The sequence below is a fragment of the Arvicanthis niloticus genome, chromosome 24 (assembly GCF_011762505.2).
Source record: "Arvicanthis niloticus isolate mArvNil1 chromosome 24, mArvNil1.pat.X, whole genome shotgun sequence".
In the NCBI taxonomy this organism is placed as follows: Eukaryota; Metazoa; Chordata; class Mammalia; order Rodentia; family Muridae; genus Arvicanthis; species Arvicanthis niloticus.
The window spans coordinates 40,856,193-40,882,897 of record NC_133432.1 but is presented as its reverse complement, the minus strand read 5'-3'; the positions used below and the strand labels follow the sequence as shown (position 1 = coordinate 40,882,897).

The window sequence follows — 26,705 nt, the reverse complement described above, 5'->3', positions numbered from 1 at the left end:
GGTCACAGCATTGGAAGGTTGGGAACCACTGCTGATCGTAACCACCCACATAATTCGTGACCAGTTAGGAGGCTAGAAAGGGCAAACGTAGATGCTGGAGAGATGACCAAGCTGTTCTTGCAGAGGACTCTGGTTCAGTTCCCAGCAACCATGTACTGACTCATGACTTTCTATAACTCCAGTTGCAGGGGACCTGACACCCTCTTCTGGACTGCAGGGGCATATGGACTCATATGCATAACATAAATCTTACGGATGCATAACATAAATCTTTAGAAAAGACTAATGCCAGGGACTAAGAGGAGCCAAGTTAGGGCATCAGAAATGCAGTGTGTGTGTGTGTGTGTGTGTGTGTGTGTGTGTGTGTGTGTCAGTGTGTGCGTGTGTCTCTCTGTGTGTATATCTGTGTGTGTCAGTGTGTGTTTCTGTGTGTATGTGTTAGTGTGTTGGTATGTCTGTGTATATGTGTGTCGTGTGTGTATCTCTGTGTGTGGTTCAGTGTGTGTGTCAGTATGTGAGTGTGTCTCTCTGTGTGTATATCTGTGTGTGTCAGTGTGTGTTTCTGTATGTGTGTGTTGGTATGTTGGTATGTCTGTGTATATGTGTGTCGTGTGTGTATCTCTGTGTGTGTGTGTGTGTCAGTGTGTGAGTGTGTCTCTCTGTATGTATATCTGTGTGTGTCAGTGTGTGTTTCTATGTGTGTGTGTTGGTGTGTTGGTGTGTCTGTGTATATGTGTGTCATGTGTGTATCTCTCTGTATGTCAGTGTGTGTGTGTGTGTGTGTTAGTTCAAAGAACCGAAGTTAAAGCCTTGTGATTGACAATTGTTCTTACCAGTAGCTCATATGCAGCAAGTGAGGGCTGAGCCCGGAGAGATCAGGATCACTGGCAACTGCTGGAAAGACAAGGGCTGAACCTCTCTGTGAGCTTTGTCAGCATGGAGATCACTGCTGACCTTGGGGCGGCCGCCATGGGAGCTGTTCATGGGAGAAGATAAGACAAACCGTATTGTTAAAAAAGCCTCTTTTCTTTTCCCTAGTGGGAGAAATGGCATGTGCTTATATACTAGAGGGAAGAATCCAGTAAAAACTGGAAACTGTACAATGTAGAAGAGAAAGAAGAGAGGTGCTGAGCTATAACCCTGGGTGAGATGGGGTGGGACCTAATGCATGCATCAGGGCTTGTTTCTTGGGTGGCATGGCTGGTTTGCTGGAGGGACCTGAGGTAAGGCTGAGCTGGTAGGTCCAGACATACAGCTACGTATGCTTGTGTTATAAGAACTGAGAGGGGGTCTCTTTTGGGGCAATTCCCCCATGCTCTAGAACGTTCCTATGCTGGTTAGTTTTTGTCAGTTTGCCACAAACTAGAGTTACCTGGGAAGAGGGAACATCAGTAGAGGGACTGACCACATCAGACTGAACTGTGGGCATATCTATGGAGTATTTTCTTGATTGATGATTATGTGTGAGGGACCAGCCCACTGTGGGCGGTGCCATCCCTAGGCAGGTGGGCCTGGGTTGTAGAAGAAAGCAGCCTAAGCACACTAGGGGGAACAAGCCAGTAAGCACCATTCTCCATGACCTCTGCTTTCAAGTTCTGCCTCCAGGCTCCTACCTGGAATTCTTGCCATTGGCTTCTCTTAATAACGAACTGTAAAGTGTAAGACATAAGAGACCTTCTCTCACCACCCGGCTCTCTTCAGGTCCCTGTTTTATCAGAGCAACATGAGATGCAACCTAGGACTGTGAATGGGCCCTGAGGATGAGGTCATGGAAATTTGCACTAGAAAGAGGAGATGAATTAGTCTAAGAGAAAGAAAATGAGGGCCAACGTGCCCGGAGCACTCAGAACCCATTAGTGGTTTGTGGCCCTGAATTTGATGACGAGCCACTCAGTTCCGTGGTTTGTCTCCAGACACATTTGCATATGGAGGAAGGCACGTCAAGCCAGACTAAACTAGAAAGCTGCTTTGCTAAGCAAGGACTTACGAGGAGCCAGGGAACCATGAGAGTAGAAGGAAGTGGCTCTGCTCAGTTGTTGGGGGTCAAGTCACATAGGAAGTGGAGTACGCAGGAAGTGAGGGCTGTGCCACAAGGGGCAAGGGCCAGGATCTGTGTATCGGTGGGATCTTACCCATCAGAGCTGGGTAAGAAGAGAGTGTCCTGGAGACAACCAATGACAAGGTCAGGGCAAGGGCAGTGGCTGAATTATGGTTGGAGGCCAGGCTCTGAGGAGACAAGAGATTAAGGAAGTGAGAGACCAGTAGACAAGAATTGTTTAAAACTGATACTAAAATCATCAAGACACACAGGCAGGCGCTTTCAGCTTTATTCTGCTTGCGTGACAAATTCCATTGCCAAAATAACCCAGAGGAGAGAAAGGCTTTATTTTAGTTTAGGGATCACAGTCCATTACTGAGGGAAGTCAGAACTCAGGTGGGAACTTGAAGCAGAAACCACTCGAGGAGCACTGCTTGCCGCTTTGCTTGTAGAGCCTTGCTTGGTTGGTTTTCTCATCCAGCACAGGATCACCTGCTCCTACAGTGGGCTGAGCCCTTGTAGCCCAGTAACTGACAGCTCACAGACATGCCCTCAGGCCGTTCTGCTCCGGAAATCCCTCAATGGAGATTCCCTTCTCAGATAGCTCTAGATGGTGTCAAGTTGACAGCTTAAGTTAAACAGGACGGCAGGTTACAAGGGGCTAAATTCTTTCTTTAAACTCTATAGTAGAAATAGAAGCTGTAGAGAAAAACAATTTTCTGGTCCAAAAGGCATCTTAGCGGTTTCCTCCTCCTCCTCCTCCTCCTCCTCCTCCTCCTCCTCCTCCTCCTCCTCCTCCTCCTCCTCCTCCTCCTCCTCCTCTTCCTCCTCCTCTTCCTCCTCCTCTTCCTCCTCCTCCTTTTCTTCTTTTTCTTTCTTTCTTCTTCTTCTTCTTCTTCTTCTTCTTCTTCTTCTTCTTCTTCTTCTTCTTCTCCTCCTCCTCCTCCTCTTCCTCCTCCTTCTCCTCCTCTTCCTCCTCTTCTTCCTCCTCCTCCTCCTTCTTCTTCTTCTCCTCCTCCTCCTCCTCCTCCTCTTCCTCCTCCTCTTCCTCCTCCTTCTCCTCCTCTTCCTCCTCTTCTTCCTCCTCCTCCTTCTTCTTCTCTCCTCCTCCTCCTCCTCCTTCTTCTCCTCCTCCTCTTCTTCCTTCTCCTCTTCCTCCTCTTCCTTCTCCTCCTCCTTCTCCTCCTCCTTCTCCTCCTCCTTCTCTTCCTCCTCCTTCTCCTCCTCTTCCTCCTCTTCTTCCTCCTCCTCCTTCTCTTTCTTCTCCTCCTCTTTTTCTTCTTCCTCCTCCCTCCTTTTTTTCTTCTTCTTCCAGATCCATTTATTTTATTTTATGTATATGAGTAGTTTCACCTGGATGTGTATATGTGCACTACATGCAGGCCTGGTCCCTCAAAGGCCAAAGGAAGATGTCAGTTCCCATGAGACTGAAGTCATGAACAGCTCTGAACCATCATGTGGTGCCAGGAACTGAACTTGTGTCTTTAGCTGCTGGGCCATCTCTCCAGCCCCTGCAGAGAACTGAATGATAATTGTGCCCTTGCTGCTGACTCTAGCATCCACTCTTACCCAATATTGTCAATATCCTATGCAACTAAGCGTGCCTTTGCTGAATGATCTTCCTGATCTCTGCTGGCTAGAATGGCAGGTCTCAGCCACCCAAACCCAGTACTCCACATTCTTTCCCATTTCCACTCTGTCTGAAGGCATGGGTTGGCACGTCACGTGTACCCAGGAAGAACCTTCACAAGGACCTCTCCAAAGACATAAAAGAAAGCTTGTATAGCCAGGAAGTCTCCATGGTCCTCAATATGGTCAAGATCCTGAAACACCAAAGCTACATTCAACATCCAATCAGAACCTTTATAAGATTGTTATGGTTTATTTTGGCGCTAATCCTCTTTATTCTAAAGTTTGTTTGGAAGAGTAATTATGTGCTGATGCTAAGAAAATGTTGATAAAGAAGAAGGACTTAATTAGAGCTGCCAAGCCCTACCATTAAATTAAAGCCGGTGAGAGCCATACGAAAGAGAGCTTGCAGGCCTGAGAGAGTGCGCATGACACAATCCAGATTCCAAACTAGAGGGGCTGTGTGGCAAACAACGTTTGTGTGTTGTCATAGTTAGCTTCAGTGGCAACTTGACACAAACCTAGTCAAATCTGGGGAGAAGGAACCTCCTCAGAGGAATCGCCTTCATCGGATCACCCTGTGGGCGTATCTATGGGGCATTTTCTCCATTGCTAATTCATGTAGAAGAGCCCAGCTCACTGTGGGCCATGCCGTGCAAAGGCAGATGGGTCTAGGACGTATTAAGAAAGCAGGCTGTGCTAGCCAGAGAGAGCAGTGTCCTCTAGGACAGTGCCTCTAGGACAGTGGTTCTCAACCTTCCTCATGCTGTGACCCTTTGATACAGTTCCTCATGTTATGATGACTCCCCCCCCCCCAGTGCCCCCCATACTGGCTGGTTTTGTGTATCAACATGACACAAGCTGGAGTTATCACAGAGAGAGGAGCCTCCCTTGAGGAAATGCCTCCATGAGATCCAGCTGTAAGGCATTTTCTCAATTAGTGATCAAAGGTGGGAGGGCCTATTGTGGGTGGTGCCATCCCTGGGCTGGTGGTCTTGGGTTCTATAAGAAAGCAAGCTGAGAAAGCCAGAGGAAGCAAGCCAGTAAGTAACATCCCTCCATGGCTCCTGCATCCTGACCTGCTTGAGTTTCAGTCCTGACTTCCTTTGGTGATGAACGGCAACATGGAAGTGTAAGCTGAATAAACCCTTTCCTCCCCAGCTTGCTTCTTGGTCATGATGTTTTGTACAGGAATAGAAACCCTAAGACACCCCAAACCATAAAATTATTTTTGTTGCTACTTCATGACTGTAATCTTGCTACTGTTGAATCATTATGTTACTATCTGGTATGCAGTATATCTGATATGTGACACCCAAGGGGGTCGGGACCCACAGGTTGAGAACCCCTGCGCCATGGCCTTTGTAAAGTTCCTGCCTCCAAGGTCCCTGGACTATGATCTGTAAGCTGAACTAAGCCCAGATTGGTTTGGGTCAGTGTTTTACCACAACAGCGAAGAAGCAAAATGAGTACAGATTATCTAGGGAAGAAATTAAGCCCCTGCGTTATATCAGACAGTAAATTCCGGGCACAGGTGACATGAAAATGCAGAGGTCAGAGGAGGCAAGGGGATGAGGGAGAAGAGAAAAGGAAAAAAAAAAAAAAAAACAAAGCAAAAAATTCTTTTGGAAAAAATGTCATAACAAAAGCTAATGCTTGCATGCTAACAAAATATAAATAAATAAATAAATAAATAAATAAATAAATTGTCCAAGTAAGGCAAAGACCTAAAGGTTTTAAAGCTATATGCCAGAAGAACATGCAAGAGAAATTCCTTTGGTTTATTATTTATTATTATTATTATTATTATTATTATTATTATTATTATTATTATTATTATTTCTTTTTGAGATAGGGTCTCATGGTGTAGCCCTGGCTAACCTGATATGTAGACCAGGCTGACCTGGAACTCACAGAGCTCACCTGCTTGTCCTACTGAGTACTGGGATTTAAAGGCGTGTGGTTCCATGGTGAGTCAGGAGAATTTCTTCATCATAGTGGGGTGAGAAAAACAATGATTGCAAGCACGGGCTGGTAAGGTAAAGGAGAAACAGAACCCACAAGGATGGAGCTTCAGGACTTTGTATTTTTATAGGCAGTAAAGGGCGAAGGTACCAGAACATCTAGGACAGGCAAAATGTAGTTATTCGTGGTTTCATCTGTAATCACACCACTGTCCAAAAGAGGAATCAGAGGTACTTACGGTGGTGAAGACAGAAGACAGTGAACACAATAGGATTCCAGCACATGTGTTCATGAAGAGAGAAAAAGTACAATATATACACAAAGATAAAAATCAATAAATAAAATATAGCCCTTAATACCCTCGACAATCTTAAGAAACAAACACCATCTTTCTCCTTGAGCTGCCCAGATTTCCAGCAATGCACAGAAACAGCGTTCAGCACGAGGTTTATAAAATATCTTCGAGAATGATTGTAATTAAAGTGTTCCAGAGACAGACAGTTCTCAGAGGTTGACCCAAGAAAGAGACACCTTCATTCTCTCTGTGTGGAACTGAATAAAGCTGATTTTCACTAATGTATGACCGTTTAGTGGAGCCACGCCATGGCCACCAAGCCTTGCCGTGGCCATGGGATGACTCTGGGATGGATGTAGCTGGTGACTTTACCTTTTCCTATTCAGACAGCATTATGGGAGTTCTGTACACAGCTCTGGGGCTTGTCATGCAGCTTTGTGTCCTCCTACAAAGTTCCCCCTCTTTCTTCTCTGCCTGTCACATCTGCCCTGAGACAGCCCTGCCCTACTCAAATCTTCCTCCATTAGGAGATTGTTCCCCTAAACTCTAGTTGCCCCCAACACATGATGGCATCTGAAGGTAGACAGCCACTCAAATGAATTTCCCCTTCCCTTCACCTCTTCCAATGGGACAGTTGGGTGGGTGGCCATGTTGGGGGAGTTCCCAAGCCTCCTTCCAGGCCAGTGAGATGGCACATAACTGACTCAGAAAGCCTATTGGCCAGGCATCTCCCTATGGGTCTCTCAGCTCCTCAGCTGCACTGGTTTTTAATTTTTTTTTTTAAGTCATGAATCTGCACAGCAGAAGTAGATTATTAAAGAGAGCTAAAAGACACTTCACATCCAGGCAAACAAGTGCGCTCCCAAGACTGTGACAAATAAGGCTTGAGGCAGAGGCATTGGGCGGCTCCTGTTCCCCCGGTGCCCTGTCTGAAGATGGTGTTTTGTGTTTCTGTCTTTGCTTTAGCTCTATGGAGCCTGACAAGTGTCTGATCCTTTATGGCGATGACCAGGTAGGTGTGGGGGTTGCACCGAGTCAAGAACCAGAATAATGTCTACTGTGCTTTCCAGGGGTGAAGTGGGGTTACTCCTATGGAGTATCTGTGTCTTGAGGCTGAGACAGATCAAGAAGGAAAATAGATAGGGAAACAAGGTGGGATGAGAACAGGAACACTCAGAGAATACATGAGCGGTGCTCCCTAACATGTGAGTGGTGCTCCCTAACATGTGAGTGATGCTCCCCAACATGTGAGTGATGCTCCCTAACATGTGAGTGGTGCTCCCCAATATGTGAGTGATGTTCCCTAACATGTGAGTGATGCTCCCTAACATGTGAGTGGTGCTCCCCAACATGTGAGTGGTGCTCCCCAACATGTGAGTGGTGCTCCATAACATCTGTGGCACTTCCTACCATGTGAGTGGTGCTGTTATCATGTGCATAGTCCTCCCTAACGTATACATGTTGCTCCTTAACATGAGTGTGATGTTCTCTAGTGTGTGTGGTGCTTACTAACATACAAGTTGGGTTCACTAATACACCCACTGTGCTCACTAAGGAGCCTGATGCGTTTGGAACTATCTATTGACATCACTACACCCCACAAGGCAGAGGTCACCATGACTACTTATAAGAATGAAGAAACTGACGTACAGTGCAGCCACGCAGTTTCCCCAAGGTTCTGTGTTCCAGAGATGGGTGACTAGTCGACACCCTTGGCTCCAGGCTTTAATGATCACAAGTAAACAAATAAAAATGTCTCTGTTACACAGATGCTAGAAGACACAGGCTAGAAATAGAGGACCCTATCTAAAATCCCTGGAGTCATGCTGAGGTAAGATGGAGGGAGATTGCTTTGCCCGGGTGGGTCTTCACTCAGCCAAGACAGAGAAATCCTTCAGCTGCGTTTTGCTTCACAATTAGAAATAAGGCTTAAATGCAGAAGTCCCCAGCAGAGGAAACTGAGTGACCCAAACGCAAATCATGACTGGATAACTGGATTTTCTAGACTCTTCCTGGTGAGCTGATTTAGGCAGGTCAGGAGGGAATGGAGCATGCGTAGAATTCCCTCCCCTCATCCCCCAATTTCCCAGTCTCTCTCAGGCACTCTCTCTCTGTGGTACTCGAAATGTTTTCACACAGAGGTTTTTCTTAGGAGGAGAGAGAGAGCACACAGGACACACACATACACACACACACACACACACACACACACACACACACACACACGAATGCGTGCACACGACATATTTAATCCTACAGAGACCTGCAACCCAAGCCCCACGTGGTGGAAGCAGGGACAAGCGATGTGCTGCCCTGCTGTAGGAAGCATTATTCATAAAGACTAGTACAGGAATGGTGCCTTGGATTTGGGCCGCACAGCCTCCAGGCTGGAATTCCCCAAATGGAAGCTGGCAGGACTGTGTGGCAGAGGGAAGCCTCTCTATGTCCTCGGTGTCCTGTGGCAGCCAGCCCCTGTGAGTGGAGTTCCCTGCCTCTGCCTCTTCTTGGATGCTTTCCTGGGTATGGGCTGGCCTGGTTACTGCCTTCCAGCGCAAGCCAGAGAGGGAAGCCAGAACAGGTCCAGGCAGCGTGAGCTGCTCATTAGAAAGCAAGCTCATTGCTAAAAATGCAAATGACCCATTTCACCTTATCCTTCTGACAGACGCGATGGGAGCGATGACTGGTTGCTCCCTACCTGTCACCACTGCAGCTCTGATCATTGTGTGAAGAGCCTGCCACACTTGAAGTGCAGTCATCGCGAGCGCCTTCCTGTTGGAGACGCAATCATCCACTGCCCCCTAGTGGAATCTATGTGAATGACATGATAGGCACCCAGTGTGTTCTGATTAAGGATTTAAGCAAATCGAGGTTGCGTTTTATTTTAAGAATGGCTTGCAGCTCCTGCTGATTTCTTCTCTGCTGCTCGTATCTGTGCCTCTTAATTAGCAGCCCTGAGATGAAATAAAATGTCAATCACGGGTGACTTTGCAGAGCTCCGTTTGAATGTTAAAAAGTCGTGGCGTTTTCAAACCATATTTAAGACCTCATTTGATGATCATTCAAAAAAAATTTGTTTTTAGTCTGGGATAAGGTTTAAAACGAATGTAGTGTTAAGTATCTCAGGTTGGCATTTCGCTGAGCTTCAGGGTTATACAAAAGAGAGACAAGATTATTTGTAAGACAGAGGTAGTAACCGAGCCTGCTTTGTCATCTAATCTGTCTCCTGACCCTGCTCTGGTAGATTTCAGAGGCTTCACGATTTGCATAGTTCTTTATTGTCCTGGAGCCATGACACTAGGGACCCAGTCATACTTAGCATAAGGGGAGCCACATTTGCCACAAGGGACCTTCTTTATCACCACACTTGTGAAGGTTGCTTCCTGAGTGAGTGTCCTGTAGTGTCTGCAGAGCTAAGGCTCAAAGCATGCATTAAAAGACGACTGCCAACAGTACTTGGCTGTGCCACAATAAGTTTATTAAAAGATCTGCTGCCGGGTGGTGGTGGCGCACGCCTTTGATCCCAGCACTTGGGAGGCAGAGGCAGGCAGATTTCTGAGTTCGAGGCCAGCCTGGTCTACAGAGTGAGTTCCAGGACAGCCAGGGCTACACAGAGAAACCCTGTCCAAAAAAAAAAAAAAAGAAAGAAAGAAAGAAAGAAAGAAAGAAAGAAAGAAAGAAAGAAAGAGAGAGAGAGAGAAATCTGCTTCATTAGAAAAAAAGACTTAATTTGTTATTTTTTTTTTTAAATTACATTTTTAAGTGTGTGTGTGTGTGTGTGTGTACATCCAAGAACAAGGTAGTCAGAGGACAATTTGCAGGAGTCCATTCTCTCCTTCCACCTCAGGCTTGTCAGGCTTGTGGCAAGCGTCTTTAGATAATGAGCTATCTCACCAGCCCTAAACGAATACATAACTTTTAAAAACCTTTTATTTTATTTGTGTGGTGTTTTGCCTGATGCGTGTCTGTGCACACATCCATGAAGGGCCTGTAGAAGCCAGGAGAGAGTGCCAGATCCCTTGGAAATGGAGTTACTGCTGGAGCTGAATAATGTCCTGTGCGTTCTGGGAGCTGAACCTGGTCCTCTGGAAGAGCTGCCAGTGTCCTCTAACCACTGAGCCACCTCCCCAACCTATCAGTACATAACTTTTACAGTTTCTACACCATTTTCCTATTGCTAGGATATTTTTAAAATGGAACTATGCTGGAATTCAGTGCCTATCTTGTTCTCTCCTCCCTGTGACTCTGTGGGCTGTACCAACTTCTTTCTAGTAGCCAGGACTGATGCCATCCAGACCTTTGTGGAGAAAGTCTGGACCAACCCAACCACACCCTAAGGCAGTGCCGCATGTGGGTCAGCTTTCACCTGTACGTAAGGAAGGATGCTTTGAGAACATTATCCCTCAGACAATGTTCTGGGATTTGTGACCCTGTTGAGGAACCTGAGAAGACAGTGATGGGTCAGGCCGATCTGGTCACAGACAGTGATATCTGGGTGAGACAGTCAGAAAAGCATGCTACCCTCCTCCCCAGCGTCTTACTTGAGTGCATTTGTTTACATCTTTACATCGGGCTGACTGTGGGCCAGTTAGCCCCCCTGATAGGAAACTTCTAGAAGAGGAAACCATTCGCGCATGCACAGGAAACAGAACTCAGGCAACAAAATTTTCCACCCTGTGAAGATCCGAAACCACAGTGCTCTAGGTGCTTTGGGGGACCCTTCCTCAGCAAACTGTAGTTTCCCCTAGCGTGCCACGGAAGCTTCTACTGGTGACTCATTGTTTTAAACTTTTCCTCTTGAGTCAGAAATGAACCGAAGCCGAGCGGAGGCACAGTGTGAAGGGGAAAGCTACTGTCTGGCCAGTGGCTTCCGCCGTGGGGTGGGGCTAGGCTGCTTAATAACGCAACAGAAATCCCAAGGGCCGCTGAAGAATTCCCTCCAATCCAAATCAAGTTTGCCTGGCACAGTGAAACTAGTTGGTAAAGTTGCTTATTTATTTATTTATTTATTTAACCCCATTGCCACCCATGCGTGATGTTACCCATGCCCCTCGGGTGGCTCCAGATCACCTGGTTTCAGTCAGTCATTGTGTTTCATGGACCTTGAAGTCCCAGGACGGAATGATCATCATTGTTTGCATAAAGTCCTCAAACCTAGATACAATTTAGTGGGAAGAGGACACAGCTGAGAGAGACCGTATCTGAAAGCTAGGATCTTATTGACATCTTCCATTAAATCTAAATTAAAATTAAGGTGGATTTTTTCCCATCTATCTTGGGCATTGTCAAGCTGACCTAGAGGTCTGGTGTATACCTCAATGGTCCAATGCTTACCTAACATGTATAAGGTTCTGGGTTCGGTCTTCAGAACTGAGGGGGGAAAGAGACAAAACTTATGGAAATGATTTTAAGTAATTTTTAATAATTCATATTTAAAAATACAACATGTCTGCTTCTTAGCCTTCAACTACAGTTTCATCTGGTACTAAGCTCATCTGCCCAGAGACCTGGTGTGAAGTGATGCGGTAGGCAGACAGAGAAGCCCTGTTCTGAGCTGGCTGTCATCCCGCTTAGAAGCAGTTGTCTTAGTAGCATCCCAAGCACCAACGCCAAAGGCACCCGCTCCCGCTGCCTCACTGGAGCTGCCGGGTTCCACACCAGGAGAGTTTTATGTGAGGGCTTCAAAGCTACAGCAGCCACCGCAGTGCCTCTAACCTGGCCTTTCATGTCTCAGTCCAGACAAATGCGTGATTGAAGAAAGAATTCATCCCAGCCCGTGTCACACTGGCCATCTGGAAAAGCGCCAGCCGCTCATTTAGGAAATTACTTTGTTTAAAGGCAGCTCTGTGTTGCGGCGTTTTTGCTACCAGGATGGATCGCATAATTCCTCCGCCTTGGTTTATCCGCGCGGCCCCTCTCGATCTGCCTAGCAACTTAAAAGACCGTTAATGCGTGACAAGGCACTTGACCTGCATGATTTCCAAGCAGAGGGGGAGCATTCGTCTTGTGCTGGGCTGTCCTCTCCTCCAAAGCAAGGGCACCACGTCCCGCGCTCTCTGTCTTAATGAAGCCTGCCTTTATTACGAAGCCCATTAAGCTCCACAGGGCCCAGCCATCCAGCACTGTAAATATTACCCCATAGAAAAGCACCCGGGGTCCTGGCGCGGAGTCTGGGGTTGGGGGCGTGGGGTGGGGGTGGGGGACGGTAAATGCTCACTCATCCTGCCAGTCTGGTAGGGACCTCAGCTCTCTGCTGAGGGAAGGCTGTTGTTTGACAGGCTGGAAAGATGAGTTAGAATCCTTAGCAGGTAATGTCACAATCCCCCCCTGGGGTGGTTTGAATCAGGGAGTTGGAAGCAACCTGACTGCAGAATAGCGATGAGTTCTCAAGTGTCTGATCTGGGTTTTCTACTTCCAAAAGAGGAAAGAGAAAAAAGGAGCCCACAGAGGCTGAGAAGGTTTCTTACCAGGATGTTGCCGGTCACTTTGTCCTGGTGCGGTTTATCATCTTTCATTGACCAGGGCAAATGACTGTTGTTTCCATAAATTGCTCATCTGGGGTCATGGTATTATTAAGTCTGGAAGCCAGAAGCTCAAATCAGTGAGTGGATCAAAGGCATATCATGTGTTCAGGACCTCACCAGGCCCTTTAAGGGGGGCGGGGGAGGATCCCACAATAAGTGTGCTTTGCAATCAAAGCCTTTGGGAAGATTTTTTTTAAAATAACGGATGTATATTTTAGTGACTAGTAAAGACTCAGACTTGGTGTCAAATGCTAATATGATTTGGGCCAAGGTTGCCTTCATCCCCTCAGAAGGAAACATTTACCTCTTTGGATTATTTTTAGAAGTAACTGAATTAGTGACTACGTATAGTAAGATGTTATCCTACTTAGGGGTCTGTTGAGAAAAGTGTAGAGGTAGAGAAAGAGAGGGGACAGAGAAAGAGGCGGGGAGGGAAGGAGAGGCCAGAGGGAGAGAGAAAGAAAAAGGTCAGAGAGAGTGAAGAGAGGCCAAACTGTTCTTTTTATAGCAACCCAGGCTCCTACCTGGCTGTTGCTAGGTAACTGTTGGGCGGAACCTAGAAGGAATGCTAACGTGCTAACACTAATAAAATCAGGTATGGGATGGCGATCCTCAGTACTGGCACAGAGAAAGTAGTCACTGGACTGGAGCAAGGAAGGAGAGCTTTATGAACCAACTCCATACCTCAAGTACCAACTCCAGATAGGGAGAGGGTGGCCAGTGAATGGCACCTCATAGACCAGGCACAGCCATGGTGGGTAGGGAAGGAAGTGGTCAGCGAGACGGACTGGAAGGAAGCTCAAGTTCAGAGCACAAGAGTGGAAATGGTGAACAAGTTGAAGGGTCCCATTGGTGGAGGCTTACAGGCCAAGGTCTTTAAAGGGTCTCAACATGGTCTAGCTGGTAACAGGCTGCCATCTTGCTTTCTTGCAGGAAAGCAGCAGAGAGTTTTGCATTGGTATGGGTGAACAAATAGGTCACTGGAGAGGATGGAAGCTAGGAGATGGGGCCCAAGGCCAGTCATCACCCCAGGTCAGATGGATGCGGTGTTCAGTGGAGTTAACCAGAGGATGAATGGGAGGCATTGGAGCTGGAATTCCCTTCCAAACCAGCCACATCTGACTGGCACCCATACCCACACCAGACAGGAGAGAGAAGGGAAGGAGAAGGTAGCTTTTTAGAACAACCAAGTCGGTTGCTTTGCCTGCCATGTTCCAAGCATAGGTCCCTAGGATACCAAGAGAATGACAAGCCTTTGGAAGCTGATGAAGTCACAGAGCTTCCCGACTGGCTGCAATAGGGGCCATCTGTTTGGCTTTATACGTGTTCAGAGTGAAGTGAAGGGCAAGCTTAGGGATCCATGGGAAGGCGCAAGTCCCAGGGGCTCATGGGAGCCACACAGATGTGAACACCACTGGTTTAGGGAAGACAGCTCTATGGTTTTTTAAATTAAGAAAAAAAAATCCTGCAAGGGGACCCAGAGCATTGAACTGAAATGACTCAGTGTTGCAGTGAAGCTACAAACCCCTGAGACCCCAACAAGAGAGGAGCTAAGAGAAGCGAGGTGCCTCTGCAACCATGGGGCCAAGAAGTGCTGAGGTGTGAGGGGGTGGATCGCTAGCTGAGGGAGACAGTCATTGAGAAGATGTCATTCAGAAGCATCTGAATGGATGTGGAATGGAGGAGTGGAGCCATCTTGAGAAGAGTTGGGGGAGAAGCCAGGTGGCAGGGCTCTAGAGAGAGGTGCACAGCAGGGCCTTGCTGTTGATTTGGAGGAGAGGTCCATGGAGGGGAAGGGGTGGAGATTCCTATTTAGAGAATGAGTACATAGTGACAGTGTAATGGCATAAGGAGGAGGTGAAAGACCCACAGATGCTGACGAAATCCCATTAATAGATTACACACCAGAATAATCTTACATAAGAGATGGGCTTTCAGGGGTATGTCATGCTTGGGTTTTAAAAAGCCAAGCAGACTAGGAATCCATGCACCCAGAGTGGGTAGTAGTCTCGGTTAAGGTTTCATTGCTCTGAAGGGACAACATGACTGAGGTAACTCTTATAAAGGAAAATATTTAATTGGGGCTGGCTTTCAGTTTCAGAGGTCCAGTCTATTATCATCATGGCAGGAAGCCTGGGAGCGTGTAGGCAGATGTGGTACTGGAGAAGGAGCTGAGAGTTCTACATCTTGATCTGAAGGCCACCAGGAGACTCCCTTGGGCAGCCAAGAGAAAAGTCTGGCTCATACTGGCCAGATTTGAGACCCCAAACCCCACCTCCACAATGACACACTTCCTCTGACAAGGTTACATCTCCTCCAACAAGGCCTCACCTCCTAATGGGCCAAGCATATTCAAACCACCACAGTGGTCTATCAAGAAAATGACACAAGGGCTGGAGAGATGGCTCAGCAGTTAAGAGTACTGTCTACTCTCCCAGAGGTCCTGAGTTCGATTCCCAGGAACCACATGTTGGTTCACAACCATCTGTCCTGGGATCTGATGCTCCCTTCTGACATGCAGGTGTATATGCAGATACTTATATACATAAAATGAATAAGTCTTTGAAAAGAAAAGAAAGAAAGAGAAAGGGAGGGAAGGGGGAAGGGAGAGAGAGAGAGAGAGAGAGAGAGAGAGAGAGAGAGAGAGAGAGAGAGAGAAATAATATAAACCACCAAGAAACCAACCTGTTCTCATTCAGCCAAGATTCTGGCTTCTTAAGTTCATCTGTCTGAACTCAAAGACCCCCCAGTGTGGCCCTGCTCTGGAAATTACTACTTCCATTGCCTTGTGTACATCATTCAACCTCACTTTCCCCATCTTGGAGAAAAAAAACAAAGCAGAAATCATAAAATTGGCAGCCAAATGACATCGTCATCATTATTGGTGTTTTTTTTTTTTTTTTAAACAATGTCTCATTTTGACGTCCAGTCTAAACTTGAACTCATCACTGTTCTTCTGTCTCGGTCTCCTGAGTTCTCAGGTTACATGTGTGCACCACCATGTTCATAAATCCTACAAGATTATTGTGGGAATTTGATGCAACAAAATATACAATGCATCGATGAATGAATATTGGAAATACTGAATATTGGAAAATGCTAGCGCCCCTCCCCACACCGGCAATACACAGATTCTGTTAGATACCCCCATGGCAGGAAGGGTATTTTGTTGTTGTTGTTTTTTTTCTTTTTGAAATTAAAATATAGTTACACCGTTATTGTACACACCTTGCCAGAGTTTCTCACCATATCAAATGTATTCTGGGACACTGCTCAGTGTGTTGCATGTGCTGAAATGATCAAAGTTCTCTAGTGCCCTGTGACTCTGAGGCCTGACACTTGGACAGGTGCAGTCTGGCTGAGCTCATGTCCCACTCAAGGTTATAGCGACCCAGTGTCTGTGTGTGACATCCCATATGCTCGGGGGGGAGGGGTGGCGTCTGCAAAGTCACACACTCCTTTCCCATGAAGAAGTGCTGGTTGCTGTCTCTGCTGGGAGTGCATGCTTGTAGCACTCGTGGAACAAGTGGGACATGTTGAGTTTTCGCTCATTCTTTTCTTTCTTTTTCAAATTGATTGCAGGGATATGTGAACATTCTGGTTTGGGCATCTGTAGGTGAACTACTGAGGTAAATATTGAAGTTTAAATGCAATTGCGGAAGAAGTGGAGCCGTATGTTTTTGAAGGAAAAGTTTTTTTCACAATATTTTGTAGACGTGTCATCATAGGGTAAAAGACTCAACCAAATGTTCACTGGGTATAGTGTTTATTGTTCAAATGTGGGGACCTGAGTTTAGATTCCCAGCACCCACATAAAAGCTGGATGCAGCAGTCCAGCAGCGGAGTTGGAATGGAGACTGGTAAAACCCTGGACAAGGCCAGCTGGCCAGTCTACCTTAACTGAGCCTCATGTTCAGTGAAAAGCCCTGCCTCTGAAAAAGGTAGAAATATACCTAATGTCAGCCTCTGACTACACACATACACACACACATACACACACGGAGATATGAACCTGCACACATGCACACACGTGCACGCACACACGTGTGCACGCGCACACATGCTGGAGGCTCGGGGGCTTGGCTTTATCTTTTCTAATTTTCTTAGGCTCACTTTCCCACTTCACACTCTTGCTCTGTTCCATATTCATTTCTCAGCTTTGCCCTCATTCTCCTGACATGACTACAATACCAAACGTGCCTCCAAAGCTGGATTCGTTCATCTATTCAAGAAACGGTTCTCCATATAACAAAGCAAATGATAATAAAATCAGTAATACAAAAAAATATCAAGATGGGTATTTCAAGTAAGCATGAAATATCCAGAGGACCAGATAATTAGCTGTGTGTAGTATAACTCAAGATGAGCAGGCTGTGTGTAGTATTTTGAACAGGAATGGCCCCCATAGGCTCATAGATTTTAATGCCTGGTCGTTTGGCAGTGGGGCTACTTGACAGGGATTAGGAGGTGTGGCTTGTTGGAGTGGGTGTGGCCTTGTTGGAGTGGGTGTGGCCTTGTTGGAGTGGGTGTGGCCTTGTTGGAGTGGGTGTGGCCTTATTGGAGAAAGTTTGTCACTGGCAGTGGGCTCTGAGGTTTCAAACGCTAAAGTTAGGCTAGGTGTTTTTCTCTTGCTACTGTTTGCCAATCCAGATGTAGAAGTCTCAGCTACCTTTCCAGCACCATGTCTGCCTGCACACCACGATGCTTCCTACCATGATGATAGCGGGCTAAACCTCTGAAACTGAGCCAGTCCTGGCCTTTATAAGAGTTGCCTTGTTCATGTTGTCTCTTCACAGTGATAGGACACTAAGAGTGTAGCAAACATCTCCCAGTTCAGCGAGTTTTCACAACGAAAACTTTCTTGCTATTCAAGTCTTAGTTCAAGCAATTGTCCAAGTGATAGATGTATTTGGTGGACAGCCTCCATGTGGTGACGCAGACACCAAACCTCTCCTACAGCCAAACAGCCAAGTGGGGGAAACACAAAGAAAAAGACCATGCAGAAGACCTAGCGTATTAGTCCCTTTTCTGATGCTGTGATAAGACACCATGAATGAAAGCAACTTGTGGAAAAAGAGAGTTTATTTTGGCTTATGGTTCTGGGGTTGGGGTAGGGTCCACAATGGTGGGGGAGGCATCACAGCAGGCTGGGAGATTCTCATTTCTCATTCAGACAGACAAAGCCTGTGTTTCAGAGGCCAGTCACAGAGCCACCTTTACTCACCTTTCTCCCACCCCATCATTCCGAATGTTTCTCTCCAACAGTCCTGGGATCTAATCCTGTCTCTTTCAGAAGGCGTCCCAGATCACAGCTCAGAGCCCTCCTCTGCAATGCCCATGGCACAAGTCACACCCAGCACCTTTCTTACCACCAAATGTGCCTGTCTTTTAGCAGGGTCTCAGTTCACAGTTACAAAGGCAGGGATGGTGTGTGTCAGCTCTCTAGCACCAAGACAACATACCCAAGATAGACAACTTAAAAGAGAAATGGGTTCTTTTTGCTCCATTGGGTAATTTCAGCCCTTGATCACTTTGCCTATTGCTTATAGCCCATGGGGACACAGTACCATCTTCTGGTAGCTTCCAAAAAAGGAGAGAGGAAGAGGAGGGGCTGGGATCTCAATATCCCTTCCAAAGCATCCTTCCAATGATGTAACTTCCTCCCTCTAAACCTCATGGCTTCAAGGTTCTATCACCTCCCACCAGTTGGACAAAGATGTCAGTACACTAAGCCTTTGGGGAATTCTCTACATACACACTATATGGCACACCAGTCCAAAGGTGTGGTCCCTGGCAGGGACTTCCCCTGCCTCTGAGTCCTGCAGGATTACCCAGAAAACATTACCATCTACCCAGAGCTGGTTTAGATTTGAAGAAGGTAATTCAGATACATTCAGGAGGAAAGACCCGCTAAACTAATGAGGTGATACAAGATGTTTTGAGGTTAGGACTTGGGAGACAAACCCATACCTGAAGACTGGGTTGTTGGAGATTAGTTCTAAGGCTTTGATTCAGTTGGGAATCTGCATGACTAAATGCTAAAGGTCCTTGTCCCCGATTGGTTTTTGATTGATCAATAAAGATGCCAGCGGCCAATGGTTGTGCAAAGGGAGACAGGGTGGAACCCTTAGAGTTGCCCAGATTAGGGTGCTGTGGGAGACTAGAGAAAAGAGCTGCAGCAGAGAGAGCCAAACAGCCATGTAAGAATTAGTATGGGTGGCCTCTGGCCACTTCCCCATTGGGCTTGGGGTAGCAGAGGAAGGTTTAGGTGTGCCCAGCCTTTGAGGTAGCCTTAGCCAAGGCATTTAAAATTTAACTGGTGTGTAGTGTGTAGTGTGTGTGTGTGTGTGTGTGTGTGTGTGTGTGTTCCATTTACAAATCCAGAGTTCCTGGGTGAGTGGCTAGAAGCACGTGACCCATTGGGAGTATAAAGCATTGTACCAAAAACTCTCAGAATCACTGGCTTGCTTCTTGGAAACTGGAGATGGTCTCCTAAAGTGGCTCAGAAAGCACAAGTCAGAAATGAGCTTGTCTTCCAAGTTTGCTAAAGGCCTTTTTTCAAACAAAAAGGAAAGATTGCCAAAAATCACCATATAGCCACAAGCTAAGGGTAAACCCCCTCCTCCCCCCAGTGTTCTGGTTTCCAGGACAGTCCATACCAACATATGCAGGGACTCATGTTTAAGGCATATACTATTTGATAGGGCCTCTTCTATGCTCTCTTCTGTGCTTTAAACTGTCTTCGGGTAACATGTAATACTTGACGGGATGAAAATGGTATGCAAATAGTTGGTTGTTATCCTGGGTTTTTTACCGAACGCTGGCAAGAAGACTCTATGTTCAGTATAGATGCAGTTTGTTTTGAGCATGTTTGATGCTTGCTTTCCTGAGCCAGAGGATGCAGAACCTGCATAGAGGCCGGCTGACTGTGCAGCTGCCCAGCTCAGGCCTTAACAATCCCCACTCACATGCTTTTGCTGGGGCCTCTGGTTGGTCCTTGAAATGTTGCGAGAGGAAATGGCATGCTCAATAGATGGGAGATCAGGGATCGCCCACACTGATGGGCAGCTAGATGAGCCTATCCCGTGGCGGAGCCTTGGGCAAGAGGGGTAAACTTTCTCAGCTCAGGTTCCTCACAGTGAGACTGGGAGAAGATGCCAGTCTCCCTGCGCCCTGGGCATGCTGGTGGGATGTGATCATTCCTCCTGAGCATAGGCTACAGAGGCAGTGGAAATAACTGTGGCCTAACATGGCCTCTCTGTGAGGAGACCTGGGATTCTTCTGAATGGAAGTGTCCTTGTTTGATGTTCTCTATGGAGCATCTGATTTCCAAACTTCCTCTAGAAACAGTGGACAGAAATGCAGGTCTGTCCCTGTGCCCACACTTCCAGTGTCCTGCAGATTGGCAGGTAGGGAGGTCACTTGATATACTACCTCCTCAGCGTCCACCAGAACAACACTGGAGGTGAGTATGTGTTTGTGGGCTGAGGTATCAGAGGGGTGTTAGTAAGTGACCTAGGGATGGGTATAACCATTACATGACAGAAGTGTACACACACACACACACACACACACATACACACAGTCAACACCACCTCTCTTCACAGCCTATGAGAGGGAGTCATCTTTGCATCAGACTATCAGGTGAAGGCTGTTAATTTCACCAGAGACTTTTGCTGATATTTACCAGTGGCCTGAAGCTCCAGAGAGAGAGAGAGAGAACAGCACAGAACCAATGAGAGATATGGGCAGATTCCTCCCCTCCCGAATCACAGAGAGTTCTACAGAGCCTCCAAGGACCCAGCACTGTGAGCCCGGACAGTACAGATGTCCCACAATCATCTCAAAAGATCCCATATATCACACAGAAGCCCTCAAGGTACTCCAATGGAATCCACACCAGAGACTTTAACGCATACCCCTAAGCCCCACCCCTGGAAAAAAAAAAAAAGCGAAGCTCAAAACACATCCCCAGTGCAGTGGGGGACATCTCTAACACATTCCCCACAGGTCACCTTCGTCACATGTCCAAATGAAGCTTCTAGTTTCACTCTACAAGCATGGCCTATGGAGCAGACACTGCCTTTTCAAACACCCCATAAGGGTTCCTGACCCTCACACAGTATGCGCCATAATTACAATGCAATTCCCCCGGGGGAAAAAAACTTATGGTGCCTAAAACCCAAGCATACACCTGTGCGCACACAGTCACTCATACTGATTCTTCATATGAGAGAGAAAGGGAGAGAGAGAGAGAGAGAGACAGAGAGACAGAGAGAGACAGAGAGAGAGAGAGAGAGAGAGAGAGAGAGAGAGAGAGAGAGAGAGATAGTAAGAGAGACAGACAGACAGACAGACAGACAGACAGGGTATTTCCTGTAAGTATAGTCTCCTACACACAGCCTTGTGCATTTAGGCACAGGCAGGATGCTGGTATCCAGGATAGTGCCCCACCTCAGGCAGAATTTGCTGAAACCACTGGAGGCTTCCTAGATACACTCTCCTCAAACTCAGGCAGACACAGATGGACACTCCCTGGTCTGACACGCTCAGATACAAACACAGACAGTTGACATCTGACAATCTTCCAGCTAGGATCTAGAAAATCAATGCACTCCTTTTATCGTGAACAACCAGGATTACAGTACAGTACTTCAGCATGTAGCGGTGGGGAACAGAAAGGAACTCAGATGAGATCACAAGACCCAGTGTCCCGCCGCTCCGGCTGACCCATGTAGAAGCAAGCAGTTAAGCGTTTCTTTTGTCAGGATTTTTGAAGAAAAAGGAGCAGAGAAAATTCAAGAAAGCTGTTTCAGGAAATAGTCCATTTTGACCTCTATGACGTAGGGTGTTCCCAACCTGCCTTCTGACAGCTGCCCATCTGCTGAGTCATGAGGGCTGGGAGTTCTCTGTAGCTCTGCAGCTGGCTATCCTTATGATCCAAACATTACAGGAAAGGAAGGGGGCAATTCCCCAAAAAGAATCTTCAGAATTTTCTTAGAAAATAGGTCCTCTCGCACTGTGCTTAGAATTGTGGGTGGGAGAGGGAGGAGGGGATAGACGTAAGCAATCAAAAAGAATAGCAAACGAACTGATCAAAGGGTAGGAACGCAAGAAATAGCCCTGGGCAGCTGGGAACCATCTGGGAGCCATGAGAACGGGGAGGATTCTAGCAAGTGGGCACCGCTTATCGTGAGAAGCATTTACAGTCTTCCAGAGCTGGAGGGAAGCCAGACTCATGGGGCTACTTACAAATCTAGCGTTTCGCCCCAGGTTTAGTCTGCGGTGCATCTGTTCTTATCTGCAGTGGACTAGCCAAGGGCATCCTAGTTTTAGGGGATACCAGAAGGCTTCTGGGGGATGTACTGGGATAGAGTGCATGCTCTCCGGATGTCAGTGGAAAAATAGAACATGAATAAAAATACTTGGCATTTGCCTTAGATGGAGTTTTCTGTGAGCTAGACGTCACGGCGCCCAGCCCACCTGACAGAAACGGCTCAGGGAAGAACGTCTTTTGACCACTCCTGTTTCAGAGGGTTCAGCCCATAGCATATCATTTCTTGGGCAGAACACCCTGGTTGCAGCATGTGGTGAGACAGAGCCTCACTTCCTGGCAGACAGCGTTCAGAATGAATGACAGAAAGGAGCCAGGAATAATATGTCCCCAAGAATCCTCACGGAGGTAACATGCTTCCTCCAGCCATGCCTCACACCCAAAGTTTCTACAGACTCCACAACAGTGGCAGCAGCTAGGACCAATATGCGCCATGTCCTTTGTATACAGCATGAGCCTGTGGGGCACATTTCTTATTTCAATCATGACAGGTTTGGGGTTTGGTTTTTGTCTGTTTGCTTGTTTTTAATGTTTTATATGAAGAGGAATCATCCTAGCTTGCTTATTTCTCATGTCCTGATACCGGTCACCAAGTTATGGCTATTTTAACTCCCAGAACATCCCTAATCTATGGCTGTCTCCCAGGGACCACTGCTCTCATTTAACCTGTCCTCAGTGTCACAGACACAAACTTCTACCTGGCCTCTCTCACCCTCACACCTGACCCCTTATTTCATCTGAGTGCTTTGTAGGGTGTCTTAGTCAGGGTTCTATAGAGTCACAGAATTTATGGACGGTCTCCATATATTAAAGGAAATTTTTGGAATGACTTACAGGCTGCAGTCCAACTAACCCAACAATGGGCAGCTATAAATGGAAAAATCCAAGAATCTAGTAATTGTTCAGTCCCACGAGGCTGGGTGTTTCAGCTGGTCTTCTGTATAAGATGGAATCCTGAAGAAGTAGGTTCCAACAGATGTGCTGGTAAGTAAGTGGCAGCAATCGAAGTGTGAGCGTTCCTTCTTCCAATGTCCTTATGTAGGCCTCCAGCAAAAGGTGTGGCTCAGATTAAAGGTGTGTCTAGATCTAAGCTGTTCTCGGAATTTGCTGTCTCAGGCTGGCCTTGAACTCACAGATCTTGCTTGTATCTTCTGGGATTAAAAGCATATGCCACCTTGCCTGGGCCTAAGCTTTTTATGGCCACTATGCCTCAAGATCCGGTTCAAAAGCATGTGTCTTCCAGCCTGAAGATCTGGATCACAGGTGTGCCCTCCATTTCTGGATCATTGTTCATTCCAGATATAATCAAGTTGGCAACCGGGAATAGCCAACCGGGAATAGCCGTCACATAGGGGAAGTACATCCAATCTTATGTTCATTCATCAAATATTAACTGAGTCTCTACTATGGCCAGTCTTTACTGTATGTGTTTACAATAAATACCTCAGGGAACAAAACAAGAAATCTCTGCCCTTGTAGAAATTACAGGTTAGTGGGAGCAAAATAAAACAAATATAGTAAGTTATATAATGTTTGTGAAGCTGATCAATGGTCTGAAAAAAATAAAAAGAGTTAAAATGTTCAGTATCCACATGTATGTGCACGGATACCCAAGGGCAAGTGTGCAGTGTTTGGTGAGGTAGCTGAGATAGGCTTTATTGAGAGGTTCATAGCTTCAAAGGAGGGGAGGAAGGTAAGGGAAGGCACCATGTGGGGGCCTAGGGGAGGAGGATTTTGCTGAGAGATGTGCCAAAAATGGGCCCTTGGGTGGGACATATCTGAAGAGCCTGAGGAAGGGCAGTCAGGCTACAATGGCTGTAGCAGGATAGGTGACCTACAAGAGTGGAGTCAAAGCTTCAAGAGAGGTCTGGGAGGCCAAGATGGATGGAGGCCTTGTGGTGGGTCCGTCATTATGTATAATGTGTTATGACTTCTCTAGTGACAGATCTCTGTCATGGTAAGGTCAAGGAATAGAGGAGGAGATGGTAAGGGGTGATGGTGCCTCTCTTCTAGATAAAATATTTCATGACCATTTCATGTAGCCTACAAAACATGCCAGGATGGAGACCCTGTTTAATTTCTTCTGCATTTCTTGATGATGTCTACCCCAGTGACCCACCATGGTCTGAAGCAGGTGGCCCTCTGACAAACACCATATTTTGCATGTTCTTTGTATCTGCCTTGGTGTGTCCTTTGCCTGCTTAGAGTCCCTTTCAGGCCCTTCATGTGGCATCTTTTCTTAGAGAGGCCTTCTGGTCCTGCACAGCTTACATTCCCAATGTAGTTGGGATATACCTCATTGGCTGGTGTTATACCTGTGAACCAGGATGTTTTCTTCACACTCTCTGTCACTACACTAAAACTCACATAGCATAGAAATTATAAGTTTTATTTATGAATCTCAGTAGACTGTGGATGGATAGATGGATGGATGGATGGATGGATGGATGGATGGATGGATAAATGGGTAGGTGGATGGATAGGTAGGTGGGTGGATGGGTGGATGGGTGGGTAGATGGATGATGGGTGGATGGGTAAGTGGGTGGATAGATAGGTAGGTGGATGGATAGATGGGTGGGTGGATGGATGGGTGGATGGATGGGTGGGTAGATGAGCAGACAAATGAAAAATGGATGGAGTCCAATGAAAATGAAGACTGGATAAAGAGTGAATGAAGAAACCAGGAAAGATAGATGGTGGGTGGTTAACACCCAATTTCACATCTGACCTTGAATTCAAGAGATTCTAGTTTTAGTTTCTAATTAGGTAAGCATCTTTAAATGTTCAAAACCTAACAGTATAACATTTACTTCTCTGATACCAAGAGTTGGCTGAAAGTCTGTACAAGAAACTATGAGCATATGGACTCATCATTTGCCCATGGTAGGGCTTTATTTATTTATTTATTTATTTATTTATTTATTTATCTTAATCAAGTTAAAAGAAAGGCTTTTGGTAAACACAGTCTTACTTGCCTATTGACCAAACTTGAGAAGTGCTTGCTTTTGTTGAAACACTTTCCAGTTAGCCTTCTGCACTCTCAGTTCAGCTTTCGTTGCCCACCCCACGTCCCTCTTAACCTCTGTCACATGTATCGTGCAACTGCAAGTGATTGATTTGTGTCTGCATCTTATCAGGGAGGATTCTCTCTGAATGCTTTCTCTCTGTATGGACACCTCTAATTCCTTTGTCTTTTTCCAGTGTTGTCTGTAGCACTGAGTTTGTGCTGCATTGCTTTGTGCTCCCGGTGGATCATGCATGCACACCAGCCCAGGAGCTATCTTTGGATCCGCAATGAAAGACACACACACACACACACACACACACACTAGCTTATTTTTTAAATGCCTTAGCTAGCACAAAGGCTGGGCACTACAAAACCTTCCCCTGCTTCCCCAGGCCCAATCTGGGAAGTGGTCAGTGGCCACTTACCTGAATTTTTTACATGGCTCACTGGCTCTCTCTCCTGCAGCTCTCCTTTTCCATCTCCTACCACATCCTGGGGATTCTTCATCTTCTCCCCTCTGTGTCCTAGTCCTTACCCTAGACCTCTAAGGGTCCCGCCCCATACCCAGCCATAGCCATTGGCATCTTTTTTGATCAATCAAAAACCAACTGGGGACAAGGACCGGACATGCAGATTCCCAATTGAATCAAAGCATTAGGCCCAATCTCTAACAGTTGTCCATGGAGAGTTTGAGGTTTGGGACATTTTTTTTTTTAACCCCGAGAGAAGTTGCAATATGCTGCCTAGTCCCGTTAAACTCAGAACAGATTGTTTTAAAATATTTTATTAATTTTTTGAGAACATCACCCAATATATTTTGATCACATTCTCCACACACCTTAAGGAGATTGTATGGATTGCCATTGTTCTGCTACAAGTGTCTTGTGGGGTCAAGTGTGGGATTTGCCACTTGTAGCCTTTTGAATTTGGGGGACATTTTAGATTCTGGAAGCTTATAGGAATATTCAATCTGCAGTAAGCTTTCTATTTTATTAAGAATATCATGAATTTTTCCCTTGGATATTTTAATAATTGGATATTTTAATAATTCCCTTGGATATTTTAATAATTCACATACATGGCAGTTAAAAGTTTTGACTACTGTCTTAGTTAGGGTTTCATTGTTATGAAGAGACACCATGATCACAACAACCCCTACAAAGGAAAACATTTCATCAGGGACAGCTTACAACTTCAGAGGTTCAATCCATTATCATCATGGTGGGAAGCATGGCAGCATGCAGAAAGACATGGTGCTGGAAGAGCAGAGAGTTCCGCATCTTGGACAACAGGCAGCAGAAGGAGACTGTGTCACACTGGCCAGACTTGAGCATATATACAAAACTCAAAGGTCCACCTCGACAGTGACACACTTCCTCTAGCATGGCCACACCTCCTCCTAATAGTGTCATTCCCTATGGCCAAGCATTCAAACACATGCTTCTATGGGGGCCGAACCTATTCAAACCAACACAAGTACCTCTCAAGTACTCCATGTTTTAGCCTGCTGAAAAGCTATCTTTTGATAACTTTCAAGACATTTAATCAAACACACTCCAGAGTTTGATGTGCATTTGAATCAGGCCTGTTCCCCAAGCTTACGCTTTTAGCCTTGAACCTGTAGCCAGGGCATCACTGGGAAATGTGTAGGAACTGTAGTCTCGGTGGTCTCCATTTTGGGTACACTTACTAGAAGATTGTATTTGAATCACAGTTCTGAAGTTTGTTGAACATGAGACCATCATCATGTGCAACTGTGAATCCATTCAGAACATGTTACCCTTGAAATCCAGGTTGCCCAAGATGGAATTTTGATGCTCCTACGTACACACTTCGGCAAGTCCTTTATCTTTTGTGCCTCTGTTTCCTCCTCTGTAGAAGAGGATAATAACACTGCTCACCCACTAGGGTTCTTT

General features: G+C 46.3%; 1 protein-coding gene across 3 annotated transcripts in view; it reads left to right on the top strand.

The window, feature by feature from the left end:
- Window positions 1-26,705, top strand: part of LOC143438197 (cilia- and flagella-associated protein 337-like) — a 69,094-nt gene that overhangs the window by 35,348 nt on the left and 7,041 nt on the right. For 2 of the 3 annotated variants that reach the window (XM_076923854.1, XM_076923853.1), the window contains exons 9-10: window positions 6,894-6,939; window positions 16,031-16,077. In XM_076923854.1, the coding sequence (XP_076779969.1) occupies window positions 6,894-6,939; window positions 16,031-16,077 (93 nt within the window). Of the gene's footprint in view, window positions 1-6,893; window positions 6,940-8,589; window positions 9,379-16,030; window positions 16,078-26,705 lie in introns of those variants that run through there. The other variant, XM_076923856.1, reaches the window with a different exon arrangement.